This window comes from Tachysurus vachellii, chromosome 17 (genome assembly GCF_030014155.1).
Source record: "Tachysurus vachellii isolate PV-2020 chromosome 17, HZAU_Pvac_v1, whole genome shotgun sequence".
Lineage (NCBI taxonomy): Eukaryota > Metazoa > Chordata > Actinopteri > Siluriformes > Bagridae > Tachysurus > Tachysurus vachellii.
In genome coordinates this window covers 16,005,094-16,026,677 of record NC_083476.1, presented here as the reverse complement: position 1 = coordinate 16,026,677, position 21,584 = coordinate 16,005,094, and the positions used below count along the sequence as shown (strand labels likewise).

The 21,584-nt window shown below is 38.2% G+C and overlaps 4 protein-coding genes across 4 annotated transcripts; all 4 read right to left on the bottom strand.

The window, feature by feature from the left end:
* Window positions 1–1,758: 1,758 nt before the first annotated feature.
* LOC132859916 (uncharacterized) lies at window positions 1,759–6,344 on the bottom strand. The gene is made up of 2 exons (XM_060890892.1): window positions 5,613–6,344; window positions 1,759–2,690 (listed from the first exon to the last, which is right to left on the bottom strand). Exons 1-2 carry the CDS (start codon window positions 6,097–6,099, stop codon window positions 1,759–1,761), a joined length of 1,419 nt encoding a protein of 472 aa, XP_060746875.1. The 5' UTR covers window positions 6,100–6,344.
* A 2,065-nt stretch (window positions 6,345–8,409) lies between these two features.
* LOC132860125 (claudin-4-like) lies at window positions 8,410–10,110 on the bottom strand. The gene has a single exon (XM_060891208.1). The coding sequence runs from the start codon at window positions 10,054–10,056 to the stop codon at window positions 9,421–9,423; it is 636 nt and encodes a 211-aa protein (XP_060747191.1). The 5' UTR covers window positions 10,057–10,110; the 3' UTR covers window positions 8,410–9,420.
* Window positions 10,111–12,854: 2,744 nt separating this feature from the next.
* Window positions 12,855–14,039, bottom strand: cldn28 (claudin 28). The gene has a single exon (XM_060891414.1). The coding sequence runs from the start codon at window positions 13,948–13,950 to the stop codon at window positions 13,387–13,389; it is 564 nt and encodes a 187-aa protein (XP_060747397.1). The 5' UTR covers window positions 13,951–14,039; the 3' UTR covers window positions 12,855–13,386.
* A 2,152-nt stretch (window positions 14,040–16,191) lies between these two features.
* LOC132859744 (claudin-like protein ZF-A89) lies at window positions 16,192–21,004 on the bottom strand. The gene is made up of 2 exons (XM_060890639.1): window positions 20,470–21,004; window positions 16,192–16,917 (listed from the first exon to the last, which is right to left on the bottom strand). The coding sequence occupies exons 1-2, from the start codon at window positions 20,966–20,968 to the stop codon at window positions 16,292–16,294; spliced, it is 1,125 nt and encodes a 374-aa protein (XP_060746622.1). The 5' UTR covers window positions 20,969–21,004; the 3' UTR covers window positions 16,192–16,291.
* Window positions 21,005–21,584: the final 580 nt, after the last annotated feature.

Sequence of the window (21,584 nt, the reverse complement as noted above, 5' to 3'; positions counted from 1 at the left end):
ATATTTTATACGCACTCATTCCAGCACACTAGAACAGTTTAGATACCAACACAGGGCAACACGAATGCAGTGAAATAATTTAATTCCACAGAGCTGTGATACTGAAATACAAAATAAAAATAATGAGATTGAAGTTTATTTGCACATGGCAAACAAGTGAATATCTTTATACATTATTGTGACTCAGAGCAAATGAACTGTGCCTTTTGGAACACACACTATTACAGAACACCACGGTGTATGCAGTGAAACTATTTGTATGTATTTTGAATGTTGTGAGACCTCATAAAATGTAAACGACTTCCGGGAGCTGACTTTCTGTTAAACCAGTTTGGCCTGGAACTCTTTCACTCCAGAGACCCACGATGAATGGGCAAAGCAAAAGGGCGTAAACAAAAGGGGGATTCTGTTTTCGACCAAATGTTAACCTCAGACACACCTGGTATAGATGGATTTATTTGGAATTATGCTATGAAAACACCAGCAATTTGTGCTTCTTGATGTTTAAACAAAAGTCTCTTTTCTAGGTCTAAAATATCTCTGAATGTGTGTGTAATAAAACTAAATTGAATGAATGAATTACATACTTTTTCCTGATTGAATACATCAAATACAATTCTAATCAAATATGTACACATTGCTAATTTCAAGAAACATATCAAAATCATTGTACAGATCAATGGAGGATGTTATCACAAATGCGTGAAGTGTCATCTTTTCCATTACATGTAAATCCTATTAAGGGTTTATAGCTAATCTTTCAAACAACCTGATAAAATTGAACCTTTCTGCTTCACATCACGATTATTTATGATTAACCCTGGATAATCCCTCTATTTTCAACTCCTTTAATTGTTCAACAGTAAAATTATAGCACACCACAGTATTCAGTGTTCACTTTTACAGTAAATTATATATCCAGCCACTAGTCACCTTCATGAATCAAAACAAGATCATAAGAAATCAAATTGTTGAGCAGTCCTGTTCATTCACACCATTTTTATATGCTGCCAAAGATTTCTTCATTATACAATCTCTACAATGCTCTCATACGACGCAATTTCATTCATCCCATCAATAAAATTCAATAATCAATTAGATCTGGGGTTTGGGGGCATTTTCATTTGTGTAAAATTATCCTTGCAGCTGTCACACAAACAAACTTAATTAGGGTTAATTCATTTTTTGCTATGTTGAGTACCAGTGACTCTATAAGAAAGCATAGTTGTGGTTCCACATGTAAATTAGAGCCCAAGGACTCGGAATTTTATGTCAAAAAGGGTGAATTAAACGACATTCCCAAATTGTATGTAGATAAATCTTCTTCATTATTTTTCCAACATTAATTATTTCCATTTATCACCATTCTGTTAAGTCTAGACAGTGTATAATAGAGCCCTCTTTTTTAAGACCTGTTACTTGACATTTAATATTTGCATTATATAAATAACACATTTTAACTAAAAAGTCTCTCTAGTTGTCAGTTCAACTTAAGAAGCTAAGCAGAATTGAATGTGTATATGTCATTGCTTTAGTATCTATCTTGTTCACAAATGTAGAAGATAATTAATGACGTATCAACTATAGGAAACCTCCATACACCCTGAGGTAATAGTGAAGGCCAGTGAAACTATGGTGCAAGTCAATACACAATGCTTTAAATATTAAATTTTGTGATAATTTCTTCATCTAAATCCCAGTTTCAATCCAAATATGTATATGGTGCATAGAAAAATGGTGTTGCAGGGTCTTTCCAGCTCAGATGTAGGTCTTCTCGGGACCTGCGGAAACAGCCTCACTATCAGAAGATCCCAGGCTGTGTTCAGAACCTGTATGTTGGAGCTGGGACTTTGTAGATGGCCTATCACTTCGCTCAGACTCTATCATGGGCTTTTCTGATTTTGGAGACAATGTCTTTTTCATGGATCCTTCAGAGGTTGTTTTGTGCTGCTGATGATTGCACGGAGCTCCATCACTGCTCTCAGACCTCGCCTGAATCTTGCTATTCTGGATTGGACTGTGGACCTGGACCCGCTGTATGTTAGATTCAACTCCAGATGAACAAACAACCTTGTAGTTGCTTGAAGAACCATTGTCTTCTGCCTTCTGGGAACAGGAAGTGCTACAGAACATACCACCACCCATTAACAGAAGAGCGGAAGCACCCCAGCCAATGTAAATAGATGAGCCAATCTCTCTGCGCTGGGCATCAATTACTTGCGGGTTGTAAAAGATCTGGACCACAACAACAGTAGCCCATGTCACAGGAATCAGACAGAGCAGGGCACTAATGATCAGTGCCACACCAGCAGCAGTGGCAACTCTACCTTTTGCAGCTCCACTACTGTAGTCCATAAAGTGAGTGCATTTTCCCCCAATGAAGGCTAGTATGAGACCAAGGGAGCCAGTCAGGAGCGATCCTACAGTGAGGACCTGAGCTGCCTTTAGATCAGAGCTGAGCGCCAGCATCGAGTCATAAGGGTCACATTGCATTTGACCAGTACTCTGTACAACACAAGACATCCAGATGCCTTCCCATATGATCTCAGAGGTAACAATAGTTGCACCCACGAAGCTAGTCACACGCCACATTGGTATGATGCAAGAGAGTAGGATGCCCACCCAACCAAGCAGGGCGAGACCACTGCCCAACAAATGTATTCCCTGTGATGCCATTTTACTCTGGTCGTCTGGCCGAAAGTGCAGTTAACTAAAACTTTGATTTAAAATCCTCTTTTCTATAGAGTCTTTGTACTCTCTCTCTCTCTCTCTCTCTCTCTCTCTCTCAGATACCTTTCCTATCGCCAGCAAAGTATCCACATAAGAACTAGCTCATACACTTACTGTACACCAAACTAAAGTAGATGAGAATAAGAGAGGAGGTGTGTACTCCTGAGCAGTCCATCCCTATATAATTCTAAACCTACATGCTACTAGCCAAACCAGATTCTCTGTTCATTCAAGGACAACAGTATTAATTTGAGCCACCTGTAAACACAAATCCAGCTTTTTTTTTCTTTGTCCAGAACCTGCTTTGGTCATATTTCAGGACATTTCCAACCCATACAAGTGAAAAAAGCAGTTTACAATCCTGGATAATTACATTTCTCTGTGTCTTGAACACACACTTCTTATTGTTTTTTATGAGCAAAATCCTTTTTATTCATATTAAGTGTACATCTACATACAACATAATGCTTACGTACAGACAAACATGTAGATTCATTGCTGCCACATTAAAAAGAATTGGTTCATTCTATGCCCTGCCAATGGTACGGAGTACGGAGAAAGATTTGCGAGAAGATTCGGCATATTGACATTAATATTAAATATAAAATATAAAATTGCTCTATTATGGTAACTGATTTTTAACATTGTATCAAATAACCAATGACTGATCACCATTTTATCCAATAACCAATCACTGATCACCATTCTATCAAATGACCAATCACTAATCACCATTCTGTCCAGTGGCCAATCACTGACAACTATTCTATCCATTGCCAAGTCACTGACAACCATTTTATGCAATGACCAATCACTGATCACCATTGATTTTAATGATGAGCCACTGATCAGCATTTTTTGCCCAATCTGCTTTACAGAACTTCTTTGTTCTTTGTTTTTTCTTTACACTTTATTCTATATATGTTTAACTGAAGTTATCAAACTTGATCTATGCTACAGGTTATGATCTAGTGAATTTTTAGAGTAACCCTCAATGGACTGTTGAGAGTCAACAATATACAGTCCAGCAACTCCTTTTGCTTTTAGGCTTTAGACATACCTTTGTTCAAATGTGTTCAATGCAGCAGGTGTGTCTGTAACCAGGGTTGTCGGGTTTCAGAAACATTTGCACCCCATGTACATTCCAAAAACCACACAAAAGACCTGGAACTAGCCTAAAAAGATCAGGTATTGAAAAATTTAGATACACTATGCCCTTAAACGTTATTTTCAGAAACTGGAAAGATTTAGTTCCGAATTTCTATAATTAAACAAAATATGAGGTTCCATATCAGGTAACAATGGGCTTATGTATGTGAAACAGCAACATTTTATAAACATATTAGTTAATTAGAATTTTAACGTGACTGAATATATGGATATGAACATCTGTTGAATGGCTGATATACAGTAAATGTTGGGGCAGGATGAGCCACCCCTGCTTCTTCATGCACTGTATTTCGAATTGATATAAGCTTGATATTTCAACGAATATGCAAATTAGCCTGTTAAATGATCTGGTGATCTAGTTCATTGTATAGCTTTTCAACATTTCAAAAAATCACAATTGTCTCAAAACAACTTTAAAGTAATATAAAAATGTACTTATATTTATCAACAATGAGCAAGCTAGACACGAGTTGTCTGTTAAATTAAATTTAGGTTATTAGAATTTATGAATATTATGATAGTATTATGTAATTGTTATTTAGTTTTAGTTCATTTTAATAATTGTTGATAGTTTAACAATAACAAAAATGACCACAAGCTTTCTTTAATCACTAAGAGTTGGAAACACTAAAAACAAACACTCCTATTGGCTAAAAAGTGTCTCAGGTTTCCTGTCACCTGCATAAAGAGGGAATGAGCTCTTTGCCAATCCTTGAAAAAAGTATTTGTACACGGCGGCTTTCGAGCTTCATCCCACCTTTTGGGTGGTGGAAATATTTTACAAGTGACAGGACAAATGTTATCTTCTTGTTTGTGAACAACTGACATGCAAAGTAAAAAGCCATACTTACTCTTAACACTAAAATAAATAAAATTATAATAAAAGAAAACCACCAACATCATATGGAAGCAATTGTTTTTTATTTGTCATCAGGAATGTACAACTCTCTAATGATAACTCTATAATAATGTAATGAGTTAGTAATTCCAAGTGACAAAAAGCAGCCTTGATACTTCCAAAGTTAGTTGTAATATGTTATTCAGATAAATAAAGAAGTCTGATTCCTTCAGCAAATGCAAATCATAAACATTATCACTGCTAAATGGGTTTGGGTTTGACAAAAGAAACATAGTGTGAAACATATAGAAGATTATAGCATTAAAGTCAGTCTGACCTTCGGAGACTAAGCAGTAATTCAGTAATTTTCGAAAGTTGCCATATAAATAAGCATGTACATATAATACATAAAAGTTATGCATATCGCCTTATTGCTTATGAAATTCTACAAAATAGATTATATGGCAGTGATCACAATTTAAGATTTTTATGTTTAATAAGATTTGTTGTTAGTCAGCAAAAAGCCCATAATGTTACTTGATGACATTTTATATTTTACTGTAATCACAAGCTTATAGCTACATTTCTTCTGATGCACTTACTACTGATAGCAGCACTGATAACCACTAACACACACTGTATAGTGCTAAGAAGTTTCTTGATTCAGTTGCCCCATCATTTTACCAGTCCTCTAAAGTGACCCGAAAACCAAATGTGTGTTCTTCTTATACATAAACCTTGTTGCTGCTCATTGTAGACTTGGCTGGAGAGTATTTCACATGATAGGGAGTATCATCCTTTGGTGGACATGAGCCACAGAGGACGGCTCCTCCTGCAATGAGCAGTGCAGCACTTCCAAAACCAATATAAAGACAAGGTCCCAGTTCCTTCTTTAGGCCATCTATAATGGAGGGGTTGTAAAATTCTCTGACAACAGCGTTTATGGTCCAGCACACTGGAATGAGAACGAGAATCCCTGTGATGATGAAGATGATCCCACTAGCGATGGCAATCCTAGCCTTAGCACTTTCATCCTGTACAAAACTGGTGCATTTGCCTCCGATGATGGTTACGATAATTCCAAGGATTCCAACAACAAGCGCAACAATGATCAAGGCTCGAGCTGCCTGCAGATGTACAGGAAGAATAAGCATGGAGTCATAGACCTTGCACTGCATCTGGCCTGTGGTTTGAACCACGCAATCCATCCATAAGCCTTCCCAGTAGACCTGGAACGTCACGATATTGGCTCCGATGAAAGCCGACATCTTCCAGGCTGGTAAACCACAGATGACTATGGTGCCCACGAAGCCAATCAGTGCCAGAATGAGGCCCAGGATTTGACATTTCTGGGATACCATTTTGCTGTATATCCTTTAAGAGGAGGAATAACTTTGTCTGTCCCTCTGTGAGTGTATGCCAAATCTGAGTCTGTACTTAGCTGACGGTTTATTTTAGTGAACAGGGGGAGTGTTTGCTTGACATGGACTTTTGCTATGACTGCGTGAAACCAGTTTTGTGCTTTTCCCGTCAGACTTGATTCCTGAAATGCCACCCAAGAAAGTAGGATTTCAGTGATGCATTACAGTATGTTCACAGAGTCAATTTTCACAAACTGACTAAAGGATGCAGGTCTGAGGATAGCTGACCTGAATATTAGATGCGATCACTAAAACCTATCCTTGTTCAGATGAGATCACCACTTACCACCACTTGTGTTAATGAAAGGCACAGAAATGAACAGTTAAATGGACGAAACGCTTCTTGGCTGTGCCTTGCTCTTTGTATGCAGATTGTTTTAATAGGAAAAAAAAATGTCTTTCCTCCACAGATGTCTAGATACCTACCTAAAATATAAGCCTTTTAATATAAGCCTGTTGTGCCTTCTCCCTTAAAGAACTTGTGATGAAATAGGGAGTGTTTATCAAACATCAGAATGGAGGAAAAGTGTGATCTCATTGATCATGGCATGGTTGTTGGTGTCAGATGAGCTGATTTGAGTATTTCAGAAACTACTTATCATCTGGGATTTTCACATACAACAATGTCTGGAGTTCATAAGTACTCACTCTCTCACTCATTTTCTACCGCTTATCCGAACTACCTCGGGTCACAGGGAGCCTGTGCCTATCTCAGGCGTCATCGGGCATCAAGGCAGGATACACCCTGGACGGAGTGCCAACCCATCGCAGGGCACACACACACTCTCATTCACTCACACAATCACACACTACGGACAATTTTCCAGAGATGCCAATCAACCTACCATGCATGTCTTTGGACCGGGGGAGGAAACCGGAGTACCCGGAGGAAACCCCCGAGGCACGGGGAGAACATGCAAACTCCACACACACAAGGCGGAGGTGGGAATTGAACCCCCAACCCTGGAGGCGTGAGGCGAACATGCTAACCACTAAGCCACCGTGCCCCCAGTTCATAAGTAATAATGAAAAAAATGAAAATACCTCCAGTGAGAAGCAAGTCAATGAGTTGAAATGCCTTATTAATTAGAGAGATCAGAGCAGAATGTCCAGACAGGTTCAAAGTGACAGAAGACTACAGTAATGTAGTTTAGATCTGTGGTGTGCTTAAGACATTGGGCTTTTGATATAGAATCCCAGTCATTCCAAGAGGAATTTCCACATATGTTGCTGAACATAGGGATTATTCTTACAATTCAGTATATAAAATGAGTTTTTTTTTTAAAATCCACACATGAAAAACTCCTTCATTTCCATTCACACATAAAGCTTATATTGTATGTAGATGTGTAGGGGTAACTTTTAGATTATGAGTTCGAACCCCAGCACACCCAAGCTGCCTCTGCTGAGCCCTTAAGCATAGCTCTTGACCATCAACTGCTCGGTTAAATAATGCTATAATTGTAAGTCACACTGGAGAAGGGTGTTGAACCAAAAGCCTGCTTTATTCCAATATTAGTATTATTGGTTGTTATAATTGAAACTCCCTGTGATCTGCTGCTGTAGTAGCCCATCCACCTTAAGATTCAACATGTTCTGTATTCTCTGATGCTTTTCTGCATGTCATGGTTGTAAAGTGTGTTTATTTTAGTAACTGTTGGCTTCCTGTCTTCTCAAACCAGTTGGTCCATTTTCCTTTGATCTCTCTCACCATAGAACTAGAGCTCAGTGGATGTTTTTTTAGTGCCATTCAGAGTAAATACTATAGACTGCTTTGTGTAATAATCCCACTATATTAGGAAGTATATTAAGAGTTTCTGAAATACTCAAACCAGCCCTTTTGACACCAACAACCATCAATAATCAAATAAAATACAGTAAGATCACTTTTACTGATCACATTTCACCCCATTCTGATGTGATGTGTGCATTCACTGAATATCCTGGCCCGTATATGCATTGCTTTATACTTTGTACTGCTGCCATTTTATTAGCTGATTGGATACGTGCATGAACATGCAGGTTTCTTATAAAGTGGATGGAGTAAATTAGATGCTCTGTGTATGGGGTCACCGCAGTGGATCATCTAATCCGCATATTTGATTTGGCACAGGTTTTTGCACCAACGTCTACCTGCAACTAATATACAAAGGACAAAACAATAATTAGCAATAACAAGATAAACATTATAATAAATAAAAACTTAATATATAATTTACCACAATGCTTATTACACATTTCCATTGGTAATGTCTTTGCCTTTAGTAATGATTTATTTATTCCCACTTACCAAAACAGCCTTTTTACAATACTTTGTTAAAATACAGAAGTTTTATTTGTGTCTTAAACATCTGACGAGTTTGCTTCAAATTCATAATTTTTTACAATTATGATTTTAGCATCAATTACACAAGATTCATTAAAGAAGTCTTCTTGAATCTTAAACCGGAGAACACAGAGGAAACCCAAAGTGCACAAAGTAGCATCATTAACAAATAAAGAAATCCAAAAGTATTAAAATTAAATATTATTACTGAATTATAAATATTATTATACCGTGTGTTTTATAATTATTTTCTTTAAATTGAATGACACAGGACAGTGTTAAGAAGTAACCTTGAATCAGTTACCCTATCATTTTACCAGTCCCCTAAAGTGAACCTAATGTAAAACCAAACATGTGTCCGTCTTCTACATAAACTTTGTTGCTGCTCATTGTAGACTTGGCTGGAGAGTATTTCACATGATAGGGAGTGTCATCCTTTGGTGGACATGAGCTACAGAGGACGGCTCCTCCTGCAATGAGCAGTGCAGCACTTCCAAAACCGATATAAAGACAAGGTCCCAGTTCCTTCATTAAAGTCAGTCTGACCTTCGGAGACTAAGCAGTAATTCAGTAATTTTCGAAAGTTGCCATATAAATAAGCATGTACATATAATACATAAAAGTTATGCATATAGCCTTATTGCTTATGAAATTCTACAAAATAGATTATATGGCAGTGATCACAATTTAAGATTTTTTATGTTTGATAAGATTTGTTGTTAGTCAGCAAAAAGCCCATAATGTTACTTGATGACATTTTATATTTTACTGTAATCACAAGCTTATAGCTACATTTCTTCTGATGCACTTACTACTGATAGCAGCACTGATAACCACTAACACACACTGTATAGTGCTAAGAAGTTTCTTGATTCAGTTGCCCCATCATTTTACCAGTCCTCTAAAGTGACCCGAAAACCAAATGTGTGTTCTTCTTATACATAAACCTTGTTGCTGCTCATTGTAGACTTGGCTGGAGAGTATTTCACATGATAGGGAGTATCATCCTTTGGTGGACATGAGCTACAGAGGACGGCTCCTCCTGCGATGAGCAGTGCAGCACTTCCAAAACCGATATAAAGACAAGGTCCCAGTTCCTTCTTTAGGCCATCTATAATGGAGGGGTTGTAAAATTCTCTGACAACAGCGTTTATGGTCCAGCACACTGGAATGAGAACGAGAATCCCTGTGATGATGAAGATGATCCCACTAGCGATGGCAATCCTAGCCTTAGCACTTTCATCCTGTACAAAACTGGTGCATTTGCCTCCTATGATGGTTACGATAATTCCAAGGATTCCAACAACAAGCGCAACAATGATCAAGGCTCGAGCTGCCTGCAGATGTACAGGAAGAATAAGCATGGAGTCATAGACCTTGCACTGCATCTGGCCTGTGGTTTGAACCACGCAATCCATCCATAAGCCTTCCCAGTAGACCTGGAACGTCACGATATTGGCTCCGATGAAAGCCGACATCTTCCAGGCTGGTAAACCACAGATGACTATGGTGCCCACGAAGCCAATCAGTGCCAGAATGAGGCCCAGGATTTGACATTTCTGGGATACCATTTTGCTGTATATCCTTTAAGAGGAGGAATAACTTTGTCTGTCCCTCTATGAGTGTATGTGTTGTCTGACTCAGTTTTTCATTGACCGTACACTTTTTTGAATAGGGAGGAGTGTTTGTTATGACATGACCATTTGCTCGAAACTAGTTTTTTACCTTTCCAGTCAAACTTGATCCCTGCTATGCCATGCAACAGTAAGAGCACATTCACTTGTGCAAACATCATCTTTATAGAGTTTATCTTCACAACCTGATTATAGGACGCACTTCTGGGCTGACGTGTTCACTGAAACTTGTCTTGGTTCAGATAAGTTATCTCCAGCTTACCAGCATTGATGTAGGGTAAAGAAGATGTTAAATTTCTGTTCATGTCTTTGGTTTGTGTCAATAACAGGATAAACTGAAGTTGCAGCATGTGTTTGTGAGTGCAGGAATTCGTAAATGTCTCTTGCATTGTATATCCAGTAAATATATATCATACACAAAACTGGAAAAATAGTTATACATCAAAATATGTAAGATAGCTTAGCTAGCTCAAATGCTACTGTAGCTTAGCTATATTTTTTCTAGCATGGCAGTGGTAGCAGGGCTGTCAAGTGTCACGCATTGAGCGTGACAGTCACGCATTTTGGTCTTTTGTCACGCTCCCGCCACACATTGTATTTCTCACGCAGAAAAACGTACTATTTATCATATATTTAATATGCCGCAGCACCCAAAATGTATCTGTCTGCATCGCTGTCTCTATGGAACCGGGCAGGAATCAAGCGTGTCTTCCCTGGAGTTCTTAGTCGAGCCTGACACTTATCAGCCAATCAAAAAAAGAGGCTACACAATAGCCAATCAGAAAATAGCACTATTGTATATAGGTAAGATTTAACGCAACAACCAATGAAAAAAAAAATAAAAATTCTGGAATTGTTCAGCACCATCCTCGTTCACCCACAGAGAAAACCACTGGAGCTGCGAGCATCACTTTGAGCACAGAGTAAGTCATGATCTCCTTGTTTGACACAATGACATTTTGACTGCTGTTAGAGATGTTTCCCAGATAATCAGCATCAGATTTTCATGAGTGTCTGTAACTGTAGTCTAGGCCAGTGGTTCTCAAACTGGGGGCCCTGAGATGGTGCCAGAAAACATCTCAGTAATAGAGGCCCCTGGTTCCTTTTTTCAAAGGTGACTGGATTGAACTAATTTGGGAGGCTATCAAAGATGTAGATGTCACTCTTGCCTGTCTTAAGAGCCCTGTGGTAGTATGTATATGAAAGCAGTGCCCCAAAATGCCACACCACATTTTCCCATTTTACATAACACCTTTAACGATTCAAACAAATAATTATATAAATACCAGAGGAACCAGAGTACCAGGAATAGATTTCCAAACCACAAGAAGAACATACATACATTACGGACACCACTCCATCCCCAAAGGTTCCTCTAAGTCAGCTTGCCACCAACAACAGCAACTTGGTGATGATAATATGTCTTTTTTTTTACCATTTGTATTTACAATAAATGTTATGGAACTTCAACCTAGACAAAAATACTTCCTATTATAACTTATGATATAGTAGTTATAAACAGTTGTTTTGTCACCTGACTCCCTTTTCTCTCTCTTGAAGACAAATGAGACAAAAAACAGACAAACCAGAAGATTAAAGGCCTCTGATCTGGAAAATTGCTTAGGACAGAAAACCTGCTGGCATCTTTACGAAGACACAACACTCTTTCTACAGATGTAAAATAAAATGACTATTTAGAAAAAACTTCATCCTATTAATACACACCTCTTTCTTACCTACTACAAATATTAGACTAGATAATATAGCTTATCCATTTTAAGATAATAAACTAATGCTTTAATTTAACCCTCTCATTTAAAGTACAGCCTCAAACTTAATCCACACCTTCAGATTTAACATATCAATAGTATACCAGTGATGATAACAATGTCGCAGTTCCTTCTTTTGGGCATCCATAATAACAGGGTTTTAAAAGAACCTGACATTAGAGTTTGTGGTCCAGTACAGTGGAATGAAAACAAGAATACCTGTGATGATGATGAAGATGGTCCCACTAGGGATCTTAGCCTTATCACTCTCACCCTTTACAAAACTAATGCTCTTGCCTCTGACGATAGTCAGGATAGTTCCAAAACCCCAACAAAAAGGCAACAATCATTATCGAGCTGCCTAATGTAGGGGAACTGCCTAATGTACAAGAATAAGAAGGGTGGAATCCATTGATAAGCTTTATTACCTTATTACCAAATTACCTGGAAACTCACAATGTTGGCTCCAGTGAAAGCTGACATCGTTCAGCATAATTAAACATAGATGATGGTGGTGCCCACAAAGCACTATGTTGGATGGAAGTATCATTATCATTCTCTGTGTAACACCACCCCAACATTATTGAAAAAATCTTAAATCTTAATATCCTAATCTTAATAATACTATATAACAACAATATCTATATGAGCTACTGTCTATATCTATATAAGTACTTTCACTGGTGCATGTGTGAACATGAAAGACCATGAAGAGTAGTTCCAGAAGAAATAATTCTGTCCTGTAAGCATTGAAGTATATAATGTCCTTTCCATATTCAAAACACAAACTTGCACTAATAGTCAGTTGATAAAAATACTATTGATGCATCCTTGTCTCCCCAGAGTCATTGCACCCACTATACAGACAATATGTGATATATGAACAAGGCCCTTAAAGGTATAGTCTGAGATTTTGTGGAGGTTAGATGAAGCAAGCTTTAATGCACTGTCAATATTTCAACACAATTTTAAGTGTAAAAATGTGATGAGAATTTATTAAATATCACAAAGTGTTATTAAAACTTGTTAACTCAATTTGTAATTATACTCCACATTAAAAGACATGCATTCATAGAAAAAATGTAAACCCCAAATGGAGAACTTGGTTCTTCAGTTGTCCCCCTGTGGGAATCCTTAAAGAGTGTTTCACTAACAAAAAGGCTTCTATGTAGAGCTTTTTTGTCATTTAATCTGAAATTAAACCAGCTGAAATGTCTTTATAAAGTTTTAGAATTTGCCCTGCCTTACATTAACCACCAGGAAAAAGTGCATTATAAACATGAATCATTGTATAGTATAGAAGGTAAAGTCTTAGTATGTGTCCATTATTATATTAGTTGGTTCAGTTCGTGGTGATAGATTTCTATAAACAGGTAAAACACTAAATTCTTTTGATTAAGGCTTTAGATTTATCAGAACTTTTGTTAAACTAGTCTGTGAAATGAAAGTTCTTTCATTCTTCATGGAGTTAAATTTGAAATGTGTCTGTTCCAAAAGCTCAGCAGCTGTTGGTGTATGTGCTGATAAATAGTCCACCACCCAAAACTAGGAGGAATCCAGCTACCCATCCAATATAGATGCAGGCCGCCAACTCTCCCTTTCCTGCTGCGATGATCTGAGGATTGTAGAAGCTCTGGATGATGATATATGCTGACCAGCTAACAGCGATCAAACACAGGATCCCTGCAATGATGTAGACCACCCCAGCTACAATACCAATCCGGGCTTTCTTATTCAATTCATCACGAAAGAAGTTGGTACATGTGGCACCGACAACCATTAAGCCAATGGCGACAACGGCAGTAGCAAGGGAGAAGCAGATCAAGGCCCTAGTGCCCTGGACGTATTGAGGTAGAGCCAACATAGAGTCATATGCCTTGCACTGCAAGTGTCCAGTGCTCTGGAGCACGCAGGCCATCCACAAGCCTTCCCATATAATCTGTGCAGTCACAATGTTGGCTCCCACGAAGGCCGACATCTTCCACATCGGCAGAGCAGCTATCAGGATGGTACCCAGGAATCCCAGCAATGCCAGAAAGACTGCCAAGAGTTGCCGTCCCATCTCTGACAAATATATCAGCCTACGCCTTTAGTTTTTACAAAAAAATTCAACACAAGTTAAAAAGTATGAAAGTATGCCGCAGTGAGAACGATTCGCTTTGGAAAAGACTGGCAGGAAGGAAGGGGTGGAGTTTATGTTTATCAGGACTTTAGTTTCCTGCTTGACTTGATTCTTTATTGTAAGCTTGTTTTCGAAAGAAAGAGAGCAAGCACGGGGGGGGGGGGGGCAGGCGAGAGAGTGAGAGAGAGAGAGAGAGAGAGAGAGAGAGAGAGAGAGTGAGAGTGAGAGAGAGAGAGAGAGAGAGAGAGATAGTGAGTGAGTGAGAGAGAGAGACAGAGAGAGAGAGTAAGAGAGAGTGAGAGAGAGAGAGAGAGAGAGAGAGGGAGAGAGAGAGAGAGAGAGTAAGAGAGAGAGAGAGAGAGAGAGAGAGAGAGAGAGACAGAGAGAGAGAGTGAAAGGGCAAACAAGTATACACTATAAAAAAGAGAACACAAGCAGTTTGGACAGGCTGGGAGTAGAACTGAATGAAAAGACTTCATTGTTCATCCCAAAGGCAGGTATCATAATTCTTCTCTAGTGTTCCTGTGACCTTAAAATGGATGATCAGTTAGCAAAAAGCACAAAGCCCAAAGAGGGCACAGCAATTTTTTAAGAAAATGTATTAAACAAATAGAGATTGTAGTACAGAAGCATTTATTTATAGCTGTGTCTCTCCCAGGGCTTAGAATAGCTAACATGGTAAAGCATCTGTACAGAGAAGCTGAACAAACATGGCATTTCATATATAAACCTATACATGCAACACCAAAGGCAAAATGTTACAATCAATATGTGGGGCAAAATTCTCAAAAACCTCCATCAGGTGGAAATAGCATCACATCATCATACATTTTGATTTCAATGACCGTTTGAAATGTAGGGACAAAAGATTAGTCCACATGAGAATGTACTGGTTTGGATAGGAGATATACTTTTATCCACCAGCCAGAGAATTTAGGCTGATGAACCATTATTTTGCTGTTAAACAGTTAATTGTCCACCATTAAATTTTATTCATTTCATTTTGAAAAGTATTGGTAAAAATTAAACACGTGTTTTCTGACCCCAGACAGCTAGCACAAGCCAAGACGCAACCAAACTAGCAAAGTTTACCCAGACATTTCTTCAAAATTTTCTGGTCTTACTTTAAGAAATTCAATTTAATCAGGATTAACAGACAGGCTGGAATGTAAATATTACAAATATTTTACAAGCAACCCACAGATTTAACTGCTAATCTACACTATTTCGGGAAATGCCATGTACATTCTTGCTTGATCAAGTGTGTTGTTGGTTTATTACAACCCTTATGAAAAGGAATTGAGTTAAATTAGTTGCACGTTGGTCTATGAGAATACTCTTAAAGCATAGGTGTCAATCACAAGGCCCACAGGCCACAATCAGCACAGCGTACAATTATATCTGGCCTGCGAAATTATTATAGATCTATTATCGTTATTAACGGCCCAGCAATTTGAAGTGCTAATGTGGCTGTAGTTAAGGAATTTAATCCAAGATGGCACGTGTGTGAGAAGCTGTTTTCAGTGATGAAGATTAACAAAAGCACACAGGAGTCATCTCACTGATGAACACCTGCAGTCCATCCTGAGAATCTCCACAACCTTACACCAAACCTAAACGAACTTGTTGCCAAGAAATGATGCCAAGCATCCAGCTCTGACAATATAGCATAAGAGCAAAGAAAACTGCATGTTTTGATTTTAGCTGAAAAGCACAAATTTTATATTTCCAGGTTTTTTGTATAATGCTCATATTTTGAATTTGGATGATTTTGACAGGAGAGCAAAAAAGTTTTTTATTTTTAATAAAAAAAAAAAAATAAAAAAAAAAAAAAAAAAAGTACAAGAGCAAAGAAAAGTGAATGTTTTGGTTCGTTATGTTTACTTTTGCAGAAAAGTAAAAATTCTGGACTAAATATGCCGGGTTTTATTCATGTTCAAACATTTAGTTTTAGCGTGTTCAATAAATGTTTATCCTGTCCGGCTAAAGCCTGCTTTGAGTTTTGGCCCCCCGTGCAGTTGAGTTTTACACCTCGGTCTTAAAGCTTCTTTAGAGCAATAGTACAATGAAACAAAAGGGTGAGCAAACTAAAGTCGACACTAGAAACAATTACTTGATTTTAAGCTTTTTTTGCACGGTGTATAGATAAGTTTTAAGAGCCCAAGAAGAGACTAAAAAGAATGCATAAAAACCATTAGCTTTAATTAAAGTAAAATTGTTTAAAAAAAAAAATAATTAGTTACTTAAGACACATTAACAGTCCAGCCACAGTAAAGCTTCTTTACACATAGTTGCCGCCAGCACTAGGAGCATTTGGCCTTGGCGCAGTGTATTTGGCTGAATAACCTCGGTATTCATTCTTGGGACACTGGCAGCAGAAGAGCGCGCCTCCGAGCAGCAGCAAAGCAGCAGCGCCCCAGCCGATGAACAGGGACGCGCCGAGCTCGCGCTTCTGTGCGTCCGCCAGCATAGGGTTATAGAAGTCCATGATGACCGTATGAGCAGACCAGCACACAGGAATCAAGCACAGAACGCCACTAGCCAGGAAGAACACGCCGGCAGCCACAGACACCCGCGCCTTGGTCGGTTCGTCCTCGATGCAGTTCGTGCACTTTCCCCCAGCGACCGCAAGCAGCAGCCCGAACAGTGTCAGGAGGATGGAGATGACGACGAGCGCGCGCGCGGCCTGCAGGTCCGTGGGTAGAGCCAGCATGGAGTCATAAACCTTGCATTGCATTTGTCCTGTGCTCTGCATCACACAGTTCATCCACAGGCCCTCCCAGAAGGTCTGCGCGGTCACGATGTTCTGCCCGATGAAGGCCGTCACTTTCCACATAGGCAGAGCGCAGATAACGATATCACCGAGCAAACCGAGGAGAGCCAGAGTCAACCCTAAAACCTGCAGACCTGCTGTCGCCATCGTTTTTCACTGATTACCCAAGTTCCAAAGATCCTCTAACGCTTGATGAGTTGTTTGTCTGTGCCCTTTTTGTATGCGTCACGGTAATCATGCACCGGTGCTAATCATTACACCTGATTGTATCACGTGACTGCACTCAGCCCTCACCAATTAAAACCGGCAAGCAGAACATTTAAGAAAGAACATTCATTACGCAGTGTGGAGGATTTGCTATGTCGGTAACAATCCCTAAAATAATAAAAGTTACTAATATTCTAATAGAATCTCATTAGATATAGGTTCTTAATCCTGGTCCTGTAGTATTCTCTGTCGTTTTTCCCTGCTCTAGGACACCAATTTCAACTAAGATAGAGCTGATACTTATCTGATTGTTTGCATTAGGTGTGCTGGGAAAAGGAAAATACTCCAGGCCCAAAAATGGTAACATGTACCATAAAGCAATGGAATAAATTAGTGTCATGATGAATAATAAAACATGGCAAATATACCAAGTACCCATAATTCATTTTGATGCCCTGGAGTGCAATTGTGATTGAAATGCATCCAGCATTTGGCTTGAATTATATAAACAAAGACTATGCTCCTAAAACAAAATGGTGCATCTGGCCTAATACAGAGATAATTTACAAAGATCTATCTATCTATCTATCTATCTATCTATCTATCTATCTATCTATCTAAACTGTAGCAGGCAAAAATAAGCTACCATAGTTGTTTAAAATTCATGTTTAAACTCATTCATCTTCAGTAATTGCTTTATCCTGGTCGAGGTCACTGTGCATCTGGAGACGAGACGAAATATGTTCGTCAACAACCTTTTTTTTCCATGACTAAGACGAGACGATGACAAGACTGCACCACTGTCCAAAAACGCTGACTAAGACTAAATTAACATGCATTATTGTTGACGAAAAAAGACGAGATGAAAATGTTTTGTATAAAATAAAAACTAAGATAAAATCTCTCTTCATTTTTGTCTAAAATTGTCTCTGTTTTTTCATCAGCTGTTACGCCTTTAAAATATTCAGAACGAGTTCGTGGCTTTGCACTGTTTAGTGTGTGCATAGAAAGAATTCGTCCACATGCCGCTCAAAAAATAAATAAATAAAAAAATCCTGAGCGCAAGTCCACCGTCTAGGCAGGCTTTTTGTGTTAAATTATATTTCCTGTCGCTGCGCAGGCTCTTTTATTGTATATGACAGCTTATGTCCCGATGACCGGTCTTTGCATTACGATTAAAAGCAGTATCAATAAAGTAAAAAATGTGATGTGCAGTCAAGTTCGAGTGAATGCACTGTTTAAACGAATGTTCTCAACTTCTCACTGATATGTGATTCGCGGACTGTAAATAGGTTGTATTTTAGGCCCACAGTAAAGTAGGCCTATTCTTTGCAGTTTTTCTGAGTATATTTATTTTATTTCTGATTTGAACATGACACAAGACAACCAAAAACAGTTTTAAAAACCTTTGTAACTTAAGTTGTCAGTCGGAGTCTGTTGGGCCCCAGCTTTTGAATTGTGTTGGTTAAAATAAAATACTCTTCAGAACAGGTTAATCATTTGTGAATGTGTCTCCTAAATCAGAAATGGAAAACCAGACATGTTTAACATTTGCATTCAACAAAAATCATTGTGTATTTTGTCAGGTAATTATGACATTTAACCAATGTTTGAGATGTGAAACACTTTTTTTACTGAAATGTTTATCAGTAATAATCTAAGTAATAATGTGTTTTTTTTAAAAAAGACAAATATTTTGACTAAAACTAGACTAAAATTAAAAGACTTTTAATCGACTAAAACTTGACTAAGATACCTTGACTTTATTTTGACTAAAACTAGACTAAAATGACGAGACTTTTAGTCGACTAAAACTTGACTAACAAAAAAAGATATGTGAATGACTAAATATGACTAAAACTAACAAGGACATTTGGCACAAGACTAAGACTAAGACTAAATTAAAAATAGGTGACGAAATTAACACTAATCTGGAGTCTATCCTGGGAACACTAGGCTTGAGGTTGCACACATTCACCTACTCATTCAAACCTAGCAGCAGTTTAGGGTTGCCAGGCAACTTTGTGACATGCTTTAGGAGGTGGGAAAAGTCTAAAATAATCCAGAGAAGTCCGTCCCAGATAAGCACAGGGATTATAGAAAACTGTATTGTAGAAAAGTGGTGCTACAAAATGTGGAATTGTTTACAAAAAAATTGGGATAATCTAATGGATATTTGAATGCTGTTTTGTGCTTACAGATTGCTTCTCTTTGTTCAGCTTTACCATTTCTAAACTTTAAAAACTGCCTTAACCATAACTAAAACACTAGAAAATCTTTATGGATATGGATAATCAATCTCTACTAAATTCATAGCATTTTCAAACAGTATAGTTGATTCCCATTACCAACAGCCATTACTGTGAATAATATATCATGTTATGTAGCACAATTGCATGCACAGGCAGATCAGGGCACAGTGTTGTATTGTATTCTATTCTTTAACCTGTTTGCATGCCATACCCGTTTTTAGTCACCTACCTTGACCTAAACCCAGTAAAGAACAATGTAATAAGAGTAGGACTCAGTTGGTGGATTTCATGGAGTTTCTTTGTGATTGTTATGGGCAAAAAAGCTTGATTTGATAAAATCGTAAGCACAGGATTCTTCTTTTTGACTACTACACTATGTAACCACTGTCTTCATGTTTGATGCACGTGAATTGAAAAGAGTTTTGGCTGAATGCCTGTTGTGATGACATCACATGTCTTAACCCAAATCTGCATTTTAAACAAGTTCAGGCTCCTCTGTATATTTTATTTTAATATTGTCTGTTTGATGTTGCATTGATTTCTATGATCATAAAATCTCAGAATCTAAGAGGGACTGTGTAATATATACTGCTCTGTATAATAATACTACATTTCTTTAACCAGTGGCAGTGATTCAGACCATACAAGTTCCAAAATTTTCTGTGTCCATCCAAGACAATAGATTTTTGCTCATGCTTCCTTTTATATTTTACTATAGTTAGGATAAGAAATCGTGTTCATATTTTTAAAATGTGAATGCAAGGAAACATGCTTGACAATAGGTCAAATAATGTAATATTTTTAAATCAATCTCAGTAGAGGTGCTTATTAAAGACTCACATAATACTCTGTTTCACAGACTTTTAATGGCAAAATCTTAAATGAAAAGGATTTTCAAAACAGTGTTATTCCATGTACAGAATTTGTTCATATTCATTTATTCATCCATGCATCCATGTCATTATTAGCATTTCTACAATCATGTAATAGTTAAACATATGTGATCGAATACATGCCTTTCCGGAGAAATAGTTAACACAGTAGATGAATCCACTTTTGTTTATAGTTCTCATGGAAACATGCACCATGCTGCTTACACATAATTCATCCCTGGGGATGATCTAGCAAGGGCAAATTTGGCTGCTGTATATGTCTGGTTCTCCTTTGGGGGGCAATTCCAGCAAAGCAGTCCTCCCCCCAGCAACAGAAGAGCTGAAGATCCCCAGCCAATATACAGAGAAGCTCCTAACTCTCGACGCTGGGCTTCTAACACAAGGGGGTTGTAGAAGTCCCTGATGAGGGTCTGGGCAGACCAGCTGACAGGAATGAGGATGAGGAAAGCAGCAACGAGAAAGATCACCCCAGAGACAATACAGGCTTTAGCTTTTGCTGATTCATCCTCCATGCAGTTGGTGCACTTTCCTCCAATCACAGCCATTAGCACACCAAAAATGCCCACTATGATGGAGATGATGACCATGGCTCTGGCTGCTTGAAGGTCTTGAGGAAGGGCCAGCAGGGAGTCGTAGACCTTACACTGCATTTGTCCAGTGCTCTGAACCACACAGTTCATCCATAAACCCTCCCAGATGACTTGCGCTGTGACAATGTTTGCTCCAATGAAAGCCGTCACCCTCCACATTGGCAGAGCGCAGGTGATGATTGTCCCCAGCCATCCAGTCATAGACAGCATAACACCCAGGATCTGGAGTCCTTGGGATACCATTTTTACTGACAGTTTGGAATCAGTGCTTAATGGATTAGTTTCAGAAATGAGTCTGCATGTGGTATTAACACTGATTTTATACCCTGCACTTAAAGGGTGTGGTTTTCTGCACATTCACAGGGAAGAATAAGCAGAAATCCAATACTTAAATCTGTGTTCCTGAAGCATCCATTGTTCTGAAAGTTTGTTTAGATATACTAGAACCTGAGCGACCCCTAGCATGCTAGAAAATATGTATGCTAAAGTCGACACACTAAACCTTTATAATTTTAAAATTGAATAACCACTAATAATTTGCTACTTGCTCCTATTAATATATTACTGCTATGTGTTTGCTAGCTCATATAAATGATTGATTTTTGTTTGTAGATTTTTAAATCTGACTTTGAATTCCATGATTACATTGGTATGCAATAATATCTGCACAAAACATTGTAATCATGGTGACTGTTGGTTAGCCGGGTTGGAAAATAAAGACAGCTGACGGCTGTGTTTCATAAAGATGGTTGATTGATTGATTGATTGATTGATTGGTTGATTGTTGATTGAATGGTTGAGTTTTTGGTTTGGTCAGTTTAATGATTGATTAATTTATTGATTGATTGATTAAATAATA